General features: G+C 51.0%; 1 protein-coding gene across 14 annotated transcripts in view; it reads right to left on the bottom strand.

The window, feature by feature from the left end:
- Positions 1-244: 244 nt before the first annotated feature.
- Gnas (GNAS complex locus) overlaps positions 245-20,045 on the bottom strand; it is a 64,923-nt gene continuing 45,122 nt past the window's right edge. For 3 of the 14 annotated variants that reach the window (NM_001159653.1, NM_021845.5, NM_001024823.4), the window contains 11 exons: positions 13,203-13,275; positions 10,626-10,670; positions 5,030-5,084; positions 4,815-4,934; positions 3,551-3,648; positions 1,847-1,901; positions 1,676-1,749; positions 1,412-1,591; positions 1,195-1,325; positions 934-1,001; positions 245-766 (listed from right to left, as the gene is read on the bottom strand). Coding sequence is in view for 11 of the 14 variants with exons in the window: in NM_021845.5 (NP_068617.6) it covers positions 620-766; positions 934-1,001; positions 1,195-1,325; positions 1,412-1,591; positions 1,676-1,749; positions 1,847-1,901; positions 3,551-3,648; positions 4,815-4,934; positions 5,030-5,084; positions 10,626-10,670; positions 13,203-13,275 (1,046 nt within the window). In the remaining 3 variants the exon portion in view is untranslated. Of the gene's footprint in view, positions 767-933; positions 1,002-1,194; positions 1,326-1,411; positions 1,592-1,675; positions 1,750-1,846; positions 1,902-3,550; positions 3,649-4,814; positions 4,935-5,029; positions 5,089-9,327; positions 9,788-10,625; positions 10,671-13,202; positions 13,276-17,090; positions 17,692-20,045 lie in introns of those variants that run through there. The other 11 variants (XM_063283123.1, XM_063283121.1, XM_039104306.2 and 8 more) reach the window with 8 other exon arrangements.

Here is a 20,045-nt window from a genome sequence, read left to right as displayed (position 1 = left end):
CACCTAATTCATCTTGGTGTGGATTGAAGTGACCGCTTTCAAATGTTTCCCAAATTAACTCCCACTTTCCCCACCCACAGGAACCCTGCCAGTAGACCCCACCCCATCACAAGCCCAGCCTTCCCCTAGGCTCCTCACCCGGCTTATAGGACCTGTCGTCCTCCACCTCCCGCTTGGTGCCTAGACCAATCCCACCCGTGAACCCCGGGACTTAACTCGCTGCAAATCAAAGAGCAACAACATATTTTGCTCATTTTTAATTTTTATTTTGATTTTTTAATGCTGCACAACACAATATTTATTTCATTTTGAGTTTCATTTATTTCATTTATTTCTTTATTTCTGTTTGTTGCTGCTTTTATTTTATTTACTGAAAGTGAGAGGGAACTTTTGTGGCCTTTTTCTTTTTCTTTTTCTTCTGTAGGCCGCCTTAAGCTTACTAAATTTGGAACATCTAAGCAAGCTGAAGGGAAGAGGGGGTTTTCAGAATCACTGGGGAGAAAAGGGAAAGGTTGCGGTGTTGATCATGCCCTATGGTGGGTGATCAACTGCTTGTACGATTGCGTTTCACTCTTAATTAATTGTGCTTAAGGCTGAATTAAATTTGGGCGTTCCCTTCTTAGAGCAGCTCGTATTGGCGAAGATGCATGCGCTGGATGATGTCACGGCAGTCGTTGAAGACACGGCGGATGTTCTCAGTGTCCACGGCGCAGGTAAAGTGAGGGTAGCAGTAGTGACGTCCATCTCCACTAGCAGTGCTGATTCTCTGTGGGCGGAGAGAGGCTCGGTCAGCAACCCTCTCCAGGACCCCTCGCCCCCACGAAGGACCAGTCAACTGATCGTAAATAAAATGGAAGACCTAGATGGCTCAATCCCCAAATCCACCACTGACTGGAGAATACCCGTAAGGGACTACAGACAATTCCTACTCACCAGAAACTCATCCCGGATGAAGTACTTGGCCCGGGTCACGCGTGGGTCCTCTCCGGGCTCGGGAGTCGCTGCAAAAAAAATATAAATATTAACTAGACTGACACCATTGTAACCCGTTACCCCCAAACTCTTGATCTCTGCCTATGAAAATGAGGGAAATAAATGTCCCTGGCCTTCCCGTAGTGGGAGGGGCTATGGACTCTTAGACACACCTTCTGCCCCAGAAGGTCCTGCCTGACTAAACCAGCGCAGAGAACGTACCATCCTCAGGAGTGGTGTAGCGAGCGAACTCTGGAAAGTAGTCCTCAATCTTCGATTTCCCAGCGAGGACCTTCTCAGCAAGCAGATCTTGCTTGTTGAGGAAGAGGATCACAGAGATGGTACGCAGCCATCTGAGGAGGGAAGGACCGGGTGAGAGCTGGGGCCAGAGAGAGCTGCTGACCTACAGGGTGAGCCAAGTCGGGGAGACCCCACACACCTGTTGTTCCAGATGCTCTTGAAGAGGTTCAGAGCCTCCTGCAGACGGTTGGTCTGGTTGTCCTCCCGGATGACCATGTTGTAGCTGCTGCTGGCCACCACGAAGATGATGGCAGTCACATCATTGAAGCACTGGATCCACTTGCGGCGTTCATCGCGCTGGCCGCCCACATCGAACATGCTGGAACGGAGAACACTGGGTTACCCTAGGTCCATCCCTCCCTCTCCAGGCCAGATCGTTGGGACTTGACAACCATTCACTTACTGGAAGTTGACTTTGTCCACCTGGAACTTGGTCTCAAAGATTCCAGAGGTCAGGACGCGGCAGCGAAGCAGGTCCTAGAATAAAGAGGGGGTCAGTGGGTCTCGCCCTAATTGCCCCAAGGAGAACCAGCAATGTGGAGCCACAGCCTTGAGGCCAGTGGCACACTCGTACCTGGTCACTTGGCACGTAGTCGGCCTGCTTGATCACATCAATCTTGTCCAGGAAGCTTGGAAGAAAAGGAGACATGGTGGTCAGTGTGTGCCAAGTGTGTCCCCAGCAAGGCAAGTGGTGGTGGGCTCAGCCCTTGCTTTTGACATGTAAGGGAATTGTAAAATCCCTTTCCTAAAGCAAGGTACAATCGTGGGTTTAGGCGTGCACAGGCCTCTGTTCCAGGACAAAGCAGAACCAGCCCTCCCTATCTGCTTTGGAAGAGTCTCATTGATTACTGAGAACCGAGCCAAAACAAGCTGTGGGCACAAAGGGGCCGTTCTTGCATTCACCACTTTGAACAGGAAGCAAACATGAAGTTCCCTTCCTATCTACTGGGTCTGTGAAATAGAACAGTCCAGATAGCAAACTTTCAGTTTAAAAAAAGGAGAAGAAAGAAAAGTTGCATTTTGCAAGACTGGGATAATATAATGTGAAAAAGTAATATTAATACTACTTCGGGGGGGGGGGCCTTGGGGGGGGCAGAGGGTTGGGAACTCTTTTAAAGTAGACCAATCAGAGAGAAAAATCACAAAGGAGCATAGTCTATTTAAAGAAAGCCCCTGAGTTTGTGTGTGTGTGTGTGTGTGTGTGTGTGTGTGTGTGTGTGTGTGTGTGTTTTTTTCCTCCTTCCCCTTCCTTTTTACCAGTTCCGAGTTAGTCTGGCTTAGAGGATACACTAACTGGTCCAATCAATCTTACATTACAGCACAGGCCCAGAAATAGCTCCCCAGCCGCCCTGGCCTCCAGCATGTTGCCATGGCAACAGAACCACAATTCTATAAATAGATCCTTAGCACCAAATCTTGTGAGAAGACATCTGGAGTGGGGCCAGCCAAACTGCAGCTCAACAAACACAAACCTGGCAGCTTAAGAACCAGGCCCAGGCCCAGTGCCTGCCCTCCAGCACAAAGACGGTTAAACAAATGAGCGGGCCACCGTGCGCTCAGGCTGGGGAGGTGGCTTACACAACTTTAAAGTTGTCTTCTCAATCTTGAAGTTTCCCTAAAACTTCGGAGGGTTGGTGCATGTGGTTCAGTCTTCAGGAGTACAGTGCACTGCTCTCAACAACAACATGAAGTCTTTAAAGAGGTGTGATCCACAAGAACCTGGCTAAGTCAGTGTTAAAGAAAAGGACCCCAGCCATTCCCCACCGGGTAGCTAAGCCTCACCTTGTATCTGTACTTAACTCCTGAATTGGATCCAAAATACAAATCACAAACAATTCCAGGATCTCCATTTGTTTTCTGTTTCTATAATTAGTGCTTCCAGCTTTTAGTACAAACTTTTGAGAAAAATCAGGAACTTTGCTGGAGCGGGGGGGTGGGGGGGGGTGGGAGGGGGGAGTTGGGGGTTGGGGCCTGTGGGGATGGCCTTTCAGTTCCTTGAAAGAATATACAACTTTGTGTATTAAATCATGACATGGCTATATATGTAGCAACAAGTCCCTGTGGGAGAGTGGGGGACATGAAGCTCAAGTACCTTATAAGGCACTGGTCAAGAAAAAGTCTCTGTGAATTTTATATGGGGGAGCGGAGGGGGGGTAGCATGTGCTTGCTGTATTGTGTGTACCCCTAAATGCTTAGAGGTCATTTCAATAAGTTACACCACTTTATTACAGTTAAGTGGGAGGTGGTGGGGAGAGCAAGGGAGCCAAGAGCTACTTACTACTGGGCACAGTCGATCAGCTGGTACTCGTTGGAGCGCTCGTAGCAGGCACGAACTCCCTCATCCTCCCACAGAGCCTTGGCATGCTCATAGAATTCCTGAAAGAGAGAACCCAGGGAAAACGTTGGCTGAAAGGCGGGTGTGCACACCAATCGGGGACCCCGCCCCTGGAACTCTAAGGCCATCATTCACTGTGTGAGTCCGAGTGTGAGCAGGTCCCTGCGTGAAATGAACACTTGGAAAGAGCCTTTAGCCCTGCTAAACACCCAGAAATCTGTATAACTAATTAGCGTGTTTTCATCTCTGGGGATGCAACTACTGTTACTCTTGTGGGGGTGGGGGCAAACAAACTGAGGTAAACTTTCCCCACAGAAGTATGTGTACGGGAAGAATATGTATTATCCTGTGGTAGGGACATGGGCCGAGGCTAGAATATTGTCCAGATATCAGAGTAGCAGATATTAATGACATCAGATGCATTGTGGGTAGGCTGCCATTTTGTCTCTAAGAGACACAGTCATGGGAGGTCGGATGACTATGGCGTCCATGCTGTCTCCCTGTTTGAGTTTTGGGTTTTTTTTTTTTTTTAAATCAATAGCTATTGTTTTTGTTTTTAAGTGTACCTGCTTGTACTATTTTTTCTCATAAGTTTGTAGCCAAAGCCCATCTAAAATATACAAACTCCACAGAAGCCTAACAAGAGGCAGCAATGACTTTAGACAAGTCTCTTCTTCCGGTCTTAAAATCCTTTCTCCCCCATGAAGGGTTAAAATGTACATGCTTGGCACAGGGCAAGTTCTACCCTCTCTAAAAATAGCTTTTAGAAGGCCAAGAGACCCTTGTCAAGAGGGTCAGGCTCCCAGGCAAAGAGCTGATGAGAACATTTTATTTCTTGTAACGTCCCATCTCATAATTTATGTTTAGATCGGAACATTGGAAGCTGCATATTTGCACTAGGCCGGATTAACCAGGCAATTAGGACTCTCGTGCCACGTGGAACCTGTGGTTTTGTCTGTCCTCGTGTGTATGAGTGGAATACCTGAGTTTGCTTCAGGTCAGGACCTTTCCCCCATAAAAATTTACTATCTGGTAAATGGAGGAGTAAGCTGAGGTCTAGACTAGATGGAAGTTTGCTCATCCATTCTGGACGAAGCCCTAACCATGTCTTTATCATCTTTTAGTCTTAGGTACTCCCACAGCGGGTATGAGCCTGGCCCTTGTGTTCCCCTTGGGACTCAGGTGAAGGGCAGGGAAACCAGCTTACAGGTGGGAAGTCAAAGTTTGGCACGTTCATCACGCTCAGAATGTAGTCCACTCTGAACTGGTTCTCAGGGTTGGCCAGCTCCACGGGGGGCACCAGGTTGCTCATGGCGGCCACAATGGTCTGAAAAGGGTTTATAGCAAAGCAGTCAGGGGTGGGGGCAGCACCACGGGAAGAAGGGGTTGCTAAAAGAGAAGAGCAAGAGGCTAGGCACATACTTCAATGGCCTCCTTCAGGTTGTTTTTGATGTCCTGCACTTTGGTGGCCTTCTCACTACAGTGGAATTGAAAAAAGAGAAGAAAATCATATTGCATCCTGCCCACCAGGCTGTTATCTTCATTGAGACACATCAACTAAAAAGCATAGTATTCTGTTCTCCGAGGAATTGTGGGCTGGATCTGTAGATTGGAGATGTCCAAATAAAAGTAAAATTGTAATTCCCCAAGCATGTCCTGAGGACAGGCCTGATGAGCCTGGATTAGAGACAAGGCATCGAGATCTTGATCAACTGTACCAGAAATTGCACCTGGTCTACCTGCTGTTCCAACCACACCCTGCTGCTTCCTCAGGGGCTCTTACTTGATTAGCAGACTGAGGGTTGTGAAGGAGGTAGGGTTAGGGCATGCTGGACTTGGGATACAGTAGGTTGTGAGGGTCAGAGGTGACAGGTGTTTATTATTGATGTTTGGGTTTCCATTCCCGTATTTATTTGTAGACCTTATTATTTAATCTATGAATCTGGCACAAGGAGATGTTGTTTGGGGTACTGTGGTTCACAGCACTCTTGCACAGGCCCCCAGCTGTGGCTAGGAGTCCTGATCCCCATATTGTTGGTGGGCGTGGGGTTCATGTATACCGGGGGAGGAGCTGTGTAGATGTTCCCTTTGCTTGTTTTAACCAGCCTTCAGGATAACCTATGTGACATGGCCTTTCTGGGACATTTGTATGTAGTAGGAGTCACCAATCCCTCAGGTCACAGGCTACATCTTCTGGTTATGGGGGTGGGTGGTATCCCCCAGAAGGAATGCTAATTCATGGAGATTACAGTGGTTCAAAATGCTATGTCTCTTTTAGGAGACAGCCTATAGGCTAAATACAGCCATAGAGAATTGTGAGCTCATATTTAGGGGACCGGCCAAACCCCGCCCCCTTGCTTGGAGCAGACCTCTTGTCTGGGCCTGGTCTTCTGCATGGTTAGTGGGGGTCAGAAGACCAGCATGCACGGCCCCTTCAGCGTGAGGCCTGGTGGCACAGAACAGGAACCAGAGGAACTAACCCTGATAAGGAAACTGAGGCAGAGGACTGGGGTGGCAGTGACAAGGACAGGACACAGGTGCTTTTGCTGACATTTACGACTGAAGTCACAAAGTGGAGAGAGTTAAATCACACCCCCCATGGAACAGGGTAGAAAATTAGTAGAGTGAGTTGGTAGAGTGAGTTGTAAGATGGGGGCCAGCGGCTACTAGAGTGAAGAAGGGGTGGCTGGCTGGCCTCAGGTGGAGAGGGCCTCTGGGGCCATGTGCCTATCTGCCAGAGGTGTAGAGATCTTGGGTTATGTGCATACCTGCCAATGGGGTGGGGGTCTGGGGGGAATCATGTGGATATCAGCCAAGAGTGGGGATCTAGGGTACCTATGCATACCCACCAATAGACTGGGGACTTAGGGAGCATGTGGATATCTGTCAAGAGTGGGGGTCTGGGGGGGGCATGTGGATACCCACCAATAGACTGGGGACTTGGGGAGCATGTGGATATCTGTCAAGAGTGGGGGACTGGGGTAGCATGTGGATGCCCACCAATAGAGTGGGGGGATTGGGGGGCATGTGGATATCTGTCAAGAGTGGGGGTCTGGGGGGCATGTGGATACCCACCAATAAAGTGAGGGTCTGGGGGAGCATGTGGATACCCACTAAGAGAGTGGGGGTCTGGGGGAGCATGTAGATATCTGTCAAGAGTGGGGGTCTGGGGTAGCATGTAGATACCCACTAAAAGAGTGTGGGTCTGGGGGACATGTGGATACCCACTAAGAGAGTAGGGGTCTGGGGGAGCATGTGGATACCCACTAAGAGAGTGGGGGTCTGGGGGAGCATGTAGATACCCACTAAGAGAGTGGGGGTCTGGGGTAGCATGTAGATACCCACCAAGAGAGTGGGGGTCTAGGGTAGCATGCAGATACCCACCAAGAGAGTGGGGGTCTGGGGTAGCATGTAGATACCCACCAAGAGAGTGGGGGTCTGGGGGAGCATGTAGATACCCACCAAGAGAGTGGGGGTCTGGGGGAGCATGTAGATACCCACCAAGAGAGTGGGGGTCTGGGGGAGCATGTAGATACCCACCAAGAGAGTGGGGGTCTGGGGGAGCATGTGGATACCCACTAAAAGAGTGTGGGTCTGGGGTAGCATGTAGATACCCACCAAGAGAGTGGGGGTCTGGGGTAGCATGTAGATACCCACCAAGAGAGGGGGGTCTGGGGTAGCATGTAGATACCCACCAAGAGAGGGGGGTCTGGGGGAGCACGTGGATATCTGTCAAGAGTGGGGGTCTGGGGGAGCATGTGGATACCCACTAAGAGAGTGGGGGTCTGGGGGAGCATGTGGATACCCACTAAGAGAGTAGGGGGTTTGGGGGGGCATGTGGATACCCACCAATAGAGTGGGGGTATGGGGGAGCATGTGGATACCCAAAGGGATGAGGACTGGGGGTGCCCACCAATAGTGGTGACCTGGGGGTGTCCGGGGTACCCACCAATAGAGTGGGGATCTGGGGTCCTATGCATAACCATCAACAGAGTGGGAATCTGGGGTTATCCACCAATAGAGTGGGGGGTCTGGGGGGGTGTCATGTGCATGCCTGCAAATGGGGTGAGAGTCTGGGGTTATGTGCAACCCTAACCCTAAGGGGTGAGAGCCTGGGGTCATGTGCAACCCTAACCCTAAGGGGTGAGAGTCTGGGGTCACATGCACGCCAGCCAGTAGAGTGGGGATACAGGAGTCATGTGCATGCCCACCAATAGGGCCACACCCAAAGAACCCATTCTTTCATGAAGACTTATAATCGTTGATATCTGAATGGGGCTCTCTTTCCACACAGGCTCTTTATGTATTTGGGGAGTGGTCTGTGTTCTGAATGATCTCAAGATATACTTTCCTTGGGGAGCCATCTCTTAGGTGAGGGTCTGCAAGATTTAGAAGTTGGGGGGTGTTCTCAACAATAGGAGGGAGGGGCTGAGAGCTCCGGCTACCAGGATTTTGACAAGGCCACGTGGGAAATCAGAGCCCAACCCCCACAGGAAGAGGGCAAGCTGCCTCTCACTCCACATTTGTAATTAAAGCAAACCCACCGCCCAGAGCAGGAAAAGGAGACAAGAGGCAACCAACACCCCCCCCCCCATGGCTGCAGGCAGGAGGGGCTGTCCTAGGGCTGGGGTGAGCACTTGGGGTGTGGGAGTTGTACACACCTGAGAGCTGCTTGGGGCCCTCAGGCTCTGAAAGCTTTAGGCACCACCCAGTGTTTAGAGACATGGTGTGCCCACCCCTCAGAGGGACTGGTTCTGTTAGGGTGGGGGAGGGGCGGCGCACTCTGAAGCTCAGTTCTGAAGTCCTGCATTCCTGAGTTGGTGTTAGACTCTGGGACTAGTTATAGAGATGTCAGAGACTAGAAGCATGTGTTTGAGGCCCTCAACCTTCCAATGTAGATTTCACAGAGGAGCCTCCCCTATCCTGCCCTGGGACAAATCTACCCCTCCCCTCCCCCCGCCCTTTTTTAAAATATGGCTTCCTGCCATTGGTACCAAGGCCCAGATTTCTGATTTTAAGGCCCCAGAACAGAAAAATGAGGCTAGCTGGGTATTAACTACTCCACTCGGCATACAGGTAGAAGGAAGCATTTCCCCAGGGAAGAATCTTCATTCAGTTTGATATTTCGCTCTAAGTAGTAGTATGGTAATTGGAAAGCTTCCAGTCTTAAAATACAGATATTCTGAGAACGTGTTCAGCATTCATCTACGTATGTGAATAGGTGTGGGAGTGTATCCAGTATAAAACAGCTAAAATAGAAAATCTGAAATCTAATTCGGGTGTGTAGTACTAAAACAAACCTCCATTGAGGAGATTACTATGCAGATGAAGCCATCGTGCTGGGGGCCCAGCGGGTTCACCCTCATTTGTAATACTGCTTAATGAATTTAACGTTGATTGTGAAATTCGGAGAAAATTCCTTAGATGTCTCTAAGCCACTTGACAGAGGCAAGGCATGTGCCAGTTCCGGGATTCTGGCTGACTGGAAAGTTGGGGCGGGCGGTATCTATAGGATGCTGCTCCCCCTCCCCACCCCAAAAGTGTAAGGCAGATTAGTGGGGTTAGCATTTTTTTTTTAGTAGGTCCTGCCCCCCTCCTGTTAAGTGGCAGGGGAAGGCTGTGTGGTTGGTATCCATCCTCCACCTCTATACCCTGGTCTTTGTGGTTGTAGGAAAAGACAGACAAAAGAGCAGACAGAAGACAGACGCAAGATACAGGGATTGCTGAAACATGCAGAGAGTTTTATTTATCAGGAGTGTTAATACTTATTTTTACTTGTAGAGTCATAGGAAGAAAAACGTGCAGGTATTAGTAGGGTTGAAGGGCTTAGCACAGCACACATTACATAGGAGGCTCTCTCAGTAGGGGCTTGCCACACTTCTCAGATGCCAACTTTTGGTACAGCGGATTATCAAGATATCGATGCGTTTTCTGATTGCTGTTCTACTACACTGTTGCCAATTAAAGACTTCATCCCATCTTTCTGTTTTTACTTAACGCCTAAAGGTTAGGTAATAGGTTAGGGACCCATCCCCCCTCCCCCCCACCCAGACAACAGAATAGTATTCTTATTAGTAGTTTCCTAAGACCGGGCAATTCCAGCATGCAAAATGGGATAACTGGGGTAGGACATAGCGAAGATGGAGGACTGTAGCCATCATCTAGTGGGGGTAATAGACTCTAAAAGAAACAGATGAACAAACAAGTGTCAGTCACTTTGTTCCCGACCCCCAGATCCTTTGACCCGCCCGTGCCCGGTCTCAGAAGCCATTCCTCCTCCATGTTCTAGGCTGGAAGCTGCTCTATGAATTGACATGAGGAACAGCCCCCCTCCATCCTGCATGCTCGTGAGCAAATGGAGCTGGATGGATGCCTGGCATGCGTGTGCGTGTGTGTGCAGGCATGAGATGGTTGTGGGGATGAGAAAGCAAAATAACAAACAATGGGGATGAGTGGGGTGCCGTCACAAATGCTCTCGTTCGTTGGCTAACGTAAAGTGCCTCGCATTAACAGTTAAAGATTTTTTTTTTAAAATAATTTCTGAGGCCAGAGGTTATCAAGACAGCTAGTCATCAACGGCCTGCTGCCTAAGGGCTACAGTGTTAGGCATATTTTTTAATTGAGGAAGTAAATTAAGATTTTTTTTTTCCAAATGGGTCTGAAAATTTAAAGTCAGACTGACCGTCGTATGGGCGGAATTTAGTAGTTTTGAAAGGCAAGTCGTTGGTTTAAATGGAGAACTGGGGGAAATAAAGATCATATGGGAAAGCATCAATTCTCAAAATCTTAAAATGGCCAACTTTCCCCCAGCTGTGTCTAGTTAGTCTTTGAGCCAAACACATTTTCTGTTTTGCACTTTACTTGTTGACACGTCATTTGCAAATGCACACCGAGAGAGATGGCTGATGGCCCTGAGGTGATCTCTGCTTTGTCCCCAGTCTGTGTCCTCAGTTTCCCCACTAAGATCTTCTCGTTTGCCCTGCTTGGTTAGGAGTTTTCTGGTTTTGAATGTGCCTACCCATCGCTGTTGCTCCTTGCAGCCTGCGGGTCCTCTTCGCCGCCCCTTTTAAAGAGAGATTGAAAGCTCACCTATCTGCAAGGCACTGCAATTTCATACAAAACCCACACAGTCTCTGTACCTCCAACAGCCAGGTAGGAAAACCTGACAGTCCTGCGTACCATCCTCCCGGTTCACTCTTAGGTCGACTTTCTGGCTAAATGGGGCTGTCTACTGAGACTCCATACCTTCCTTCCTGCATTAGCAGGGCCCTCAGGAGACTCAGGCTGGAGACAGGAGGGACGGGTAATTGTTTTCCTCTGCTTTCCCTAAATGCACAAGCTCCAGGGAGCAGAGGCAGACTTAACTCCTGAGGGTGGGGCACGTCAGAATCCTCTCTGTGTCCAATCCATGCCCATGGCAGCACAGATGGGACATTCCTATTCCTCACTTCTTGGTACAAAATGAATTAACCTTTCTGTGGTGGTAGGGGCTTTGTACAGGGCCAGTGACACTCAGCTTTGAGATCGATTAGCTCAACCAATATTAATTTTTCCCCCCTTGGCATTAAACTTCAGGAAGTTAGCTCTGAGCTGGGAAAAATCTACTTTTGCCCTCTGTATTTCTGAAGGTCAAATAAATATTATGTTATACTCTTGGAAAATGTAGTGGTAGGCAGGCCATGGACAGTTAGGGCATATTTAATAGTTCTCTGTCCAAGAACAGAGCACGGTGCTGAGTCTTTCTCGTCAAGATGGACCCGAGCTTACTGCTATACCACAGTGAGAGAACCGTCATTGTATGGGGTCAAAATAAGGAATCCAGCCCCCCATGGAGGTCCCAAATATCACTTTCACAGGCTAAATTTAACTTCTCTGAGATCCACAAAGAAGGCAAGCTAGGAAGGCTTCTTCCTCTTTTCAGGGAGAAAATAGAAATGAGAAGTTCTGGTTTAGAACCCTCCACCGCACTAACACTCAGGGAGGACGGATATAAAAAAGAGTTAAGAACTTAGGGAAATCTGTGAAGTAATTAAACTTCAGGGAGGACACCGATTCCATCAGGCTAAACAATGGCTGCTGCACTTCTTAAAAACAGCGCTACTAGCCTTGTCCCGTTTTCTCCAGACATTTTTGAAGAGATAGATTGCAGCGCACGGCCACGTTTATTTTTGCTTAACTAGCCTCATATTGAAGAGTCCCTCACACCTAGGGCAGGGCACCTCTGGGGGGGGGGTCTTTTTGTTGACTGACAGGTGCCAATCTCGTTGCTTAGACTTTTTGAGAGAGGCATAGATCAGGAATCGGTAATTTCAGAATTGGTGTCTCATAGGCGACAGGATTATTTAATAGATTACAGTTACAAAGCAGTAACTGACTCAATCCTGAAGTCAGTGAGCTAGCCCCCAACCCCTTCTGCATATTAACTAACCTTTGAGTTTTGGGCTGCAACTTAAGGAGCACATGAGCCCAAAGCTGTGGCACGGGTGACGTCATCTTTTTCTTTTTTAAACCCGGTTAGTTGATCTAACAAATTCTAGAAGTTTCTATGAAAATGAACTTGAGTCAGTACCCTGAAAGGTACTGTTCGATTTGTTTCTCTAACACTTAATACATGGTAGGGGACAGATGCTGGTCCCCGTTAGGTAAGTCCCTCAGCCTTGCTGTCTTGTATCAGTACCGAGAACAATGGGTACCGAAAAGGCAAACTCCCTATTTATTGACTATTTCCTCAGTATTTCCTCAGTTCACATTCTTCATGGAAGGCAGGACCCCATCTTTGCCACATTATCTGTCTCGTTTTAAGAAAAACCTTTACTGTCACTGTGGTATTGCCTCGCCGCCATATTGTCTTAAACCAGGAAGGTCATTTCAAAGGCAAAACAGCACCCGGATTGGCCAGAAGTAGCTAAGTCCCTGTCTTCCCACCATTTTCACACCTCATTTTCAACTGTTCAGGTAGGAGTGCTGATTTTTTTTTTAATTAGAGAAAGAAGCATCTGCCTATCGTGTTAATTCTTTAATTCTGAAGCAGGGAGCTTGAAGCTTGTCGGCAAGGGTTGTGGATTCCGACTTTTAAGTGAAGATGTAACTGAAAAGATATTTTCCCCGAGAGAGTATAAAACCCTACACCAGTTGACTCCAGTGAAACCTGCAGGGTGGTGGGTGGGAACCTCCTGTGTTGGCCAGCTCTGGCTGGCCAAGGGGTGGCCAAGGCCCGTCGGCCATGTTGGAGCCGCACTGCAGCAGACGAGGCTGCGGCAGAGGACCTGGCCTCAGAGACGCTGTCACCCGGCCAAGTGCTGTTCACTGTCCTCTGCAACCAGGCACCATTTTCCAGCGCGAGGGGCCGCTTTGGGTGGACACCGGTGCTTTTACTCTTATTCCTATGTGTTGTCCCCAAAGGTTGAGAAGGGTGTGGGGGTGCACCCATCAGCTCTTTCTTGGGCTGTCTAATATGCAAATTAGAAAAAAATGATTAGTAGCAATTAGCAGCTGTGCTTTCTAGAGGTTAGTACACACTCCTTCCAAAGTCCTGTCTCCTACAGGCCAGGTGCGGCCTGTCCTGCTCAGTGCCCTGCACAGATTTGACACTTACTCTCCGTTAAACCCATTAACATGTAGGATCCTCATCTGCTTCACAATGGTGCTTTTGCCAGACTCTCCAGCACCTGAGAAAGGAAAGTGAGGGCTTGGGTTAAGAAATAGGCTTGTCACACATCACCTGGATGATGGCCTTGGAAAGCAGCAGAAGCAGCACACAACATACACACAGTGACACAACTGCAAACCTCCTTCACATGACGACGCAGCAAAAAACAACAGACACGTCCAACATGGCGTCTACCTGAAATATCTCACCATAGGGTAACAAGCAAGAATTAAGTGCTCTGCTGTTCTTAAATAGCTTTTTTTTTCCTTGTGAGTTTTGTTGTTGTTGTTTTGTTTTCTCTTTGGGCTTTTTAAAACTCATGAGGCGATGAAGGAATGACGTCATTGTTACTGGAGGGGTGAAAATTTTAAGTCAAAACTGTGAACTTAGTATTGAAATGTGGTCAAAGGTACACAGAATCGCAGCAGCCACCTAATTTCCTGTTTGTTAGTCATTTTATGGTTAAAATATTCAGGAATGGCAGACAATGCCTGACACTGCAGCCTCCCCCCCCAATCACGTCCCGCTGCAGCACCTCCTCCCAACGCCACAATGCAGCTGCTCTGTAGCATGCTTTAGGTCCACCCTAAAACCACAGGGCTACACTGTATCCACTTATCCACTCCCTTCCTCTGCAAAAGGAATCTTTCTAAAGATACATTTTTCTCTGGATACAACTACCATGTTGCAGAGGGAGATGGAAGACCATCAATTATCTGTCAGCAGCAGAGGGGCGGGGGCGGGGGGAGTAAAAAAAAAAAAGCAAAAAAAAAAAAGATAAAAAACACATTTCATTATCAAACATGACACTTGAGACCTCATTAGCATCAGGCAACATGCAACATCAACAGTACCAAGAATTTAAACAAAAAAAAAAAATTAAGACTTTAATTATATGCACAAATATTCCTGGAAGGTCCCAAATAGGAAGATTCTAGGCTTTTCCCAACTAGGGAAGTAAATAGGAACACAAGTCTCCATTTTAAATCACCTTCTTTCTTTATTCCTTTCTAAGGTAGTATTTGGAGGACCCTCCTGCCCCACCCCATTTCCATCAAGTTAGAGGAAGGTACCTCTGCTTTTTCTTTCTTTCTTTCTTCCCTTCTTTCTTTCTTTTTTTTTTTTTTGCAACCAGTATTCCCTGTGTGAATGGTTTCCCCCTCCTCCCACAAAAATCTAAATATTTCTTTTAAATCTTGTTCTTTTTCTCCATATTGTTTCTGTTTTAGTGCCCAGATAGAAACGCATTCCTCCCCCCACCACATCGTTCAGTTAGCCCCCCCAATTCTCCACCCAGCCACTTCTCCAACACATCCATTTTTCCACCCCTCCACTTTTTCTTCACCCCTCCATTTCTCCACCCCTCCACCAGGCCATAAGCAAGATCCATAAAAGTTAAAATTGGTTTCCACAGCAGCATTGATTTCAAAGCAAGCACCACCCTAATGAGCAAAATTCTCATAAATTAAATATAAAAGGCCATATTGGGAGGTTTCCATGAAGGAACACAGGGGGCTAATCAAGTTCCTCAGGACTCTACTCTAAGAAATGGTAACATTTGTGACACCTGTTCTTTTAGAGACAGAACTAGCTCCGTGCCTCAGTTTCCACGTTTGTGAGAATAAAAAAAATATTGGGCCGAAAATAATTGCCAGGCTTTTGTTTGTTTGTTTGTTTGCTTTGTGATTCTGTGATTTAATTTACATACTAGGAAGTTAAAATGGGTTAAAGAAAAGGAGGTTGTGGGTATTAAGTTTCCTTGGTGGGTAATTATTTCATTTTAAGAAATGTAAAATGTTGCCAACAGCCAGGGCAACAGATTTCTGTGCCAAAGGTCATTAATTAATTGTGGCCCAATGCAGCCATATAGACCAGAGACTTCACAGGAGGCGGAGTGGGATCAGAACTGCAGTCTCATATAAGTGGGGACATTTGAAATCACTGTAAACACACACACACAAAAAGAAGTGTTAGAAATTTGATGTGTCATTAACATCACAGTGGACTTAAATAAGCACTCACAAGAGCAAGAGTGCACCATACACAAGATTCTAGATGTTTCCAGGTGTGTACTTTGAAATCAAAGTATACGAATATTGACCTTTACAGCACAATTACACTTTTAGAAGTTTCCCATATATCACCTAATTACTGAAATCGCAAATTCACTAACACCAACAGATTATTTTCACTTACTAATAACTTTCTGCTTTACTAAATCTGGCCCAGGGAGAACAAAGACTTGACCCCATCCAAAAAGATCAAACCAAACGCCACCGCGAATTAATACAGCCTTCTACACTTTATTTTGATAATTAACTATTTTGTCGAAAAGTGACACCCCCCCCCCCAGTGAATTCACAAATTTATTCAGAGAGCCAAAATACCAAGAAGTGGAAAGCTTCCATTCTAATTAATGTTGTGTGATGTTTTTGTGGTCATTTCAACAATTTTCATGTGTGCCTGTGTGCTTTCTGCTGCCCCCACCCCAGGACCTTAAAAGAAAAGAGGAGTGACACCCTTTTAGTTTGGGATCCCCCCTCCTTTTTTTCTTTCTTTTTTTCTTTTTTGCCAAGGAGGAAAAGCCGCAGTGAAAAAAAAAAAAAAAAGGGGAGAAGAAAAACCAAACAACCAAATGTCACTTGCCAAACTAATTAATGTCTTTTCACCAGCTTCCACACCAGAGTCTTCTCAGAGCGCTGAGTCCCCCCTCCCACCTTGAAAAGGACAAAAATTTTAAAAACGCCATTTCGAAACCAAGAAGCCATTTACAGACAAATGTCATTTTCCAGTGAGTCTGTTTAAGACAGGATTTTATTTTTTCACTTGTGTCTCCGCTCCCACAGAGGCTGAGTAACAGGAAAACGTGTGTTAATTGTTTGCTGCACGGGAGGGGACACAGCTGGGGGGGGGGGGTCAGCTGCTACCATTTAATGGTCTTCTTTGCTTTTCAAAAAAGCCTGTAAGTCTAGAAGGGGGGGAAAAGGTCACACTGTAAAATGACGTGTCATTTGGCTTCACTGGGCACTTTGCGTACTTTTTTTTTTAATTTTAATTTTTTTGATCTTAATTCGATTTGATTCTCCTTCTCTTCCTTCCACGGCCTGGCCTGGCTCAGGACACGTCTGCTCCGCGCACAGTCAGTCGGTCCTGCCCGAATCGCCCCGAGTCGCGCCCAGAGTCCGCCACGCTCCCTCCTCCCCGCCCCCCCCCACTTCGGCGCCACGACTTGCCCGCGCCCCCTCCCCCCTCTGCACCACCTTTACCGCCCCGTCCTTTCCGAGGGGCTGATGTCACCCGCCCCCCCACCCCGGCGGCTACTTCCCTCGCCAGAGCCTCCCCGGCCGAGGTCCCCGAGTCCCCCCTGGTGGCCCTGGCCTCTCTTCGGGCCCCCTCTCAACAAATCGCACACGCCAGTGAGGCGGGTCCCCCTCCCTGGGCCCGCCGGCCCGTTTCCTGTCCCTAGCCCTACTCTGTCGCAGTCCGAGGGGCCCTGTGAGCCTCCCCTCCCCCTCCCGACACGCACCCTGGCCCCTGGCACTAAGTAGGCCTCGCGCGGACGCCAAGCCAGGGGCGGGGGGGAGTGTGGCTAACTGTGGGGACGAGACCGAGCCAGGGGGCCCCACGCCCAGTTTGCAGCCCCCGCCCGGCCGAATTCCGCCCGGGGGTCCCCTTGACGGCCTCGCCCCCTGCACGCGCGCGGCCCAGCGGGCCAGAGGGCCTGGGAGCGAGCGCCAGAGCGCCGGGGAGGGGGGCGGGCTCGGCGCGCGCGGCCTTGCGGGGCACCCCGCGGCGCTCCCGGGCCGGGCCCGCTCCCCCCCGGGCCGCCCTTACCCAGCAGCAGCAGGCGGTGCGTGGCCCGGTAGACCTGCTTGTCCTTCTGCAGCTGCTTCTCGATCTTTTTGTTGGCCTCGCGCTGCGCCTTCTCCTCGTTGCGCTGGTCCTCGGTCTTACTGTTGCCGAGGCAGCCCATGGCGGCGGCGGGGCGCGGCCGGGCTGCGGGGCGGCGGGGACGGGGCGGGCGGCCTCGGGCGGGCCGGGAAAGCGGGGAACGCGGGGAGGGTGGCGGCTCGGACTAAGGCAAGCGCGCGGCTCTCCGCCCCTCGCTCCGGGGCCGAGGCGGAGCAGAGCAGGAGCCGCGGGAGCTGCTGCTGCCGCCGCCGCCGCCGCCGCTCTTATTGCCTCGGCCCGGGCCCGCCGCCCCGACCCAAAAGCGCCGCGGCGGGCGGGGGAGCGGGGGGAGGCGGAGGCGACGGCGGCGAGGGGGGTGGGAAGAGGAGGAGGAGGAGGAGGGCCGCGGCTGGGAGGGCGGGCGCGGGCGCCGGGAGGCGGTGCCCGGAGGCCGGGCAGGGGTCCCAGCACCCACGTCCAGCCCAGGCCGGCTCCACGGAGAGGTCGCCCCCTCGCCCCACCCGCACTTCGGGGCCGGGGCCTGGCCGTACGGCGGGGGGAGAGGGGGCGGCCCCGCGGTGGTGACGACCCCTCACACGATGCCAGCGCTCCACCCCCGGGCCGGGCGGCCCCCGATCCCCCTCCTCCTGCAGCAGCAGGGCGGGCAGGCGCCGCCAAGGGGCCGGGGTGGGCGGAAAGGGAGGGAGTGCGGGCCCGGACTTAGGAAAATTTCGAAAAGGAGAGAGAGAGAGCAAGGGAGAGAGAGACACTGAGAGAGCCAGATAGCAGGGAGCTTGGAGAAAAGCAAGGAGAGCACTAAGCAAAGGACAGAGCAACCGAAAAGGAAAATGTGTCCACACACAAGCACTTAATAAAGATCCACACTACACAGCAATGGTGGTGGAGGTGGAAGGTGGTGGTGGATGTGGTGTTGGTGTTGATGGTGTTGGTGGTGGTCGATGGCGATGTAGATGGTGGTGGTGGAGGGGTGGGGGGCTGACTAGATGAGCCGCTCGTCGCGCCCCCGGCGCCCGGTGCCCCTGGCCCGGGAGCGCCCACGGCCTCTGCGCTTGGCGCGACCACTCAGGAAGGAGAAGAAGGCGCAGCCCAGGAACACTCTGAAGCAGCAGGTCGCCCCGAACACGAAGCCACAGCCACGGCCCTGCTCCGTGCGCCTCTGTAGCAGGAAGTTGAGCACCCAGGAGGGGCTGCGCACAGAGAACACCAGGAACACCACGAGGGGCATGTGCGCGCTGAGTGCGCCTGCCTTGGCAGGCCCGGGCCGCCACACGACGCCCCCCACGCGGGGAGGCGCATAGTAGGCATCATCTTCATCATCAGTGTCACTGTCCCATTCAGCCCAGGCCCTATTCGCGCCCCCGGTGGCGGCGCCCTCTCCGAGCCCGGCGGCGCCCTCCGCGGCGCCCTCGTCTTCGCCTGCGGCGGTGGCGGCGGCGCCCTTGGGGCCTCGGGCTTCTGCCTGTGGTTCTGGCACATTCTTCTTCTTCTTCATCATCATCTTCTCCAACTTCTTCCTCTCTTTCTCTCTCTTCTTCTCCTCCTTCCTCCTCTGCTCCAGCAGCTTCTTCTCCATCTTCTTGCGCTCTTTGTCGGTCAGCAACTTTGCGGGCGGCACATCGCGCCCTGCGTTCACGAGGACCTTGACGGACTTCGGGGGCTTCGCGGGGTCCCGGTTCTTCTGCGAAACGAACGGTTCTGCCAGAGCCGCAGCCGCCACGGCAGCTTCGGCAGCCACTTCGGCGGCAGCCGCGGCTGTCTTCCTCTCGCTCTCGGCCGCTCGGGCTTTGAGCTTCATGGCCATCTTCAGCATGGTGCCCCGGCCACCTCGGGGTGCTTGGCTCGCGCCTGGCTCGGGCGGTCTGCTTGCCCCCGGCCTCGGGCTTCCCGGCTCCTGTGCGCCCCGTGTCGGGGGGCTCGGCTGAAGTCTCCGCTGTGCTGTCTTGGGGTCACCAAGCGCGGCTTCCCGGGCTTCGTAGGGGGCTGATGGGCTGGCTGCCTAAGAGTTAGCGTCAAAAAGGATGAGCAAAGAAAAAAAGCGAGAACAAACCAAAAAAGCACCCAACAACAGCAAGAAACCAAAAAGCAAGCAAGAAATAAGAAATGCCCAACAACTCAAAAAAAGCGGAAAAGGAGTATAGAATAGACAAAAAATAATAACAACACGAGAGAAAGGAAAGTGTAAAGGTGTAGATGACAAGAGTTTGCTATTACCCTTAGGTGCTCCTTGGGTTAGCTCTTGGGGACGCCAATGGAGAAGAGAAAAGAGAAAAGAGAGAAAATTGGAGGGAGCCTGGGAGGTGCGAGGCAGGGCAGCGGCGCCAGGCGCCTCTGCCCTATCCCGGCTCTTGCCCGGTGCTCTTGCCCGCGTCGGGCACCTCGCACTTGGGCGGGAAGACCCCACGCTCCCGGACTTACATGTGAGTGAGGCGCACTCACACGCAAGGCAGCGCCTGCCTGCCCGTCTGCCTGCCGCCGCCAAGCGCTGGGACAAGGGTTCGTTCCAGCCGGTGCTGCAGCCCCGAGCCCGAGAGCCGGGAGCTAGCGAGCGCCGCTGGTACCAGCCACCTGAAGCAGCCCGCTCCGCGGTGCCGACGCGACTGAGTGTCCCCGCCGCGGAGCGGGTTTTTCTAACCAGCCTGATGACGCCCCAACCTCTTCAGAGGACCGACCCATAGCAATGGCCCCTATAAAGCGAAGGGGAAGCGCGAAAAATCGGCCCACCGAGGACGTGCCCAAACGGGCTGCGCCGTAGGTGGGGGTTGAGGGCCGATGTGCGGGCACCTCTAGTATGGGTAGGGGGCGCAGGGATCAATCTACTGAGGGGTACGGGCGCGCCCAAGACGGTGGGCACCCGACCCCGCCTCCTAGACCTGCCTC

This window comes from Rattus norvegicus, chromosome 3, assembly GCF_036323735.1.
Source record: "Rattus norvegicus strain BN/NHsdMcwi chromosome 3, GRCr8, whole genome shotgun sequence".
Classification (NCBI taxonomy): domain Eukaryota; kingdom Metazoa; phylum Chordata; class Mammalia; order Rodentia; family Muridae; genus Rattus; species Rattus norvegicus.
The sequence above is the reverse complement of the archived record's forward strand: the minus strand, read 5'-3'. Positions and strand labels throughout refer to the sequence as shown.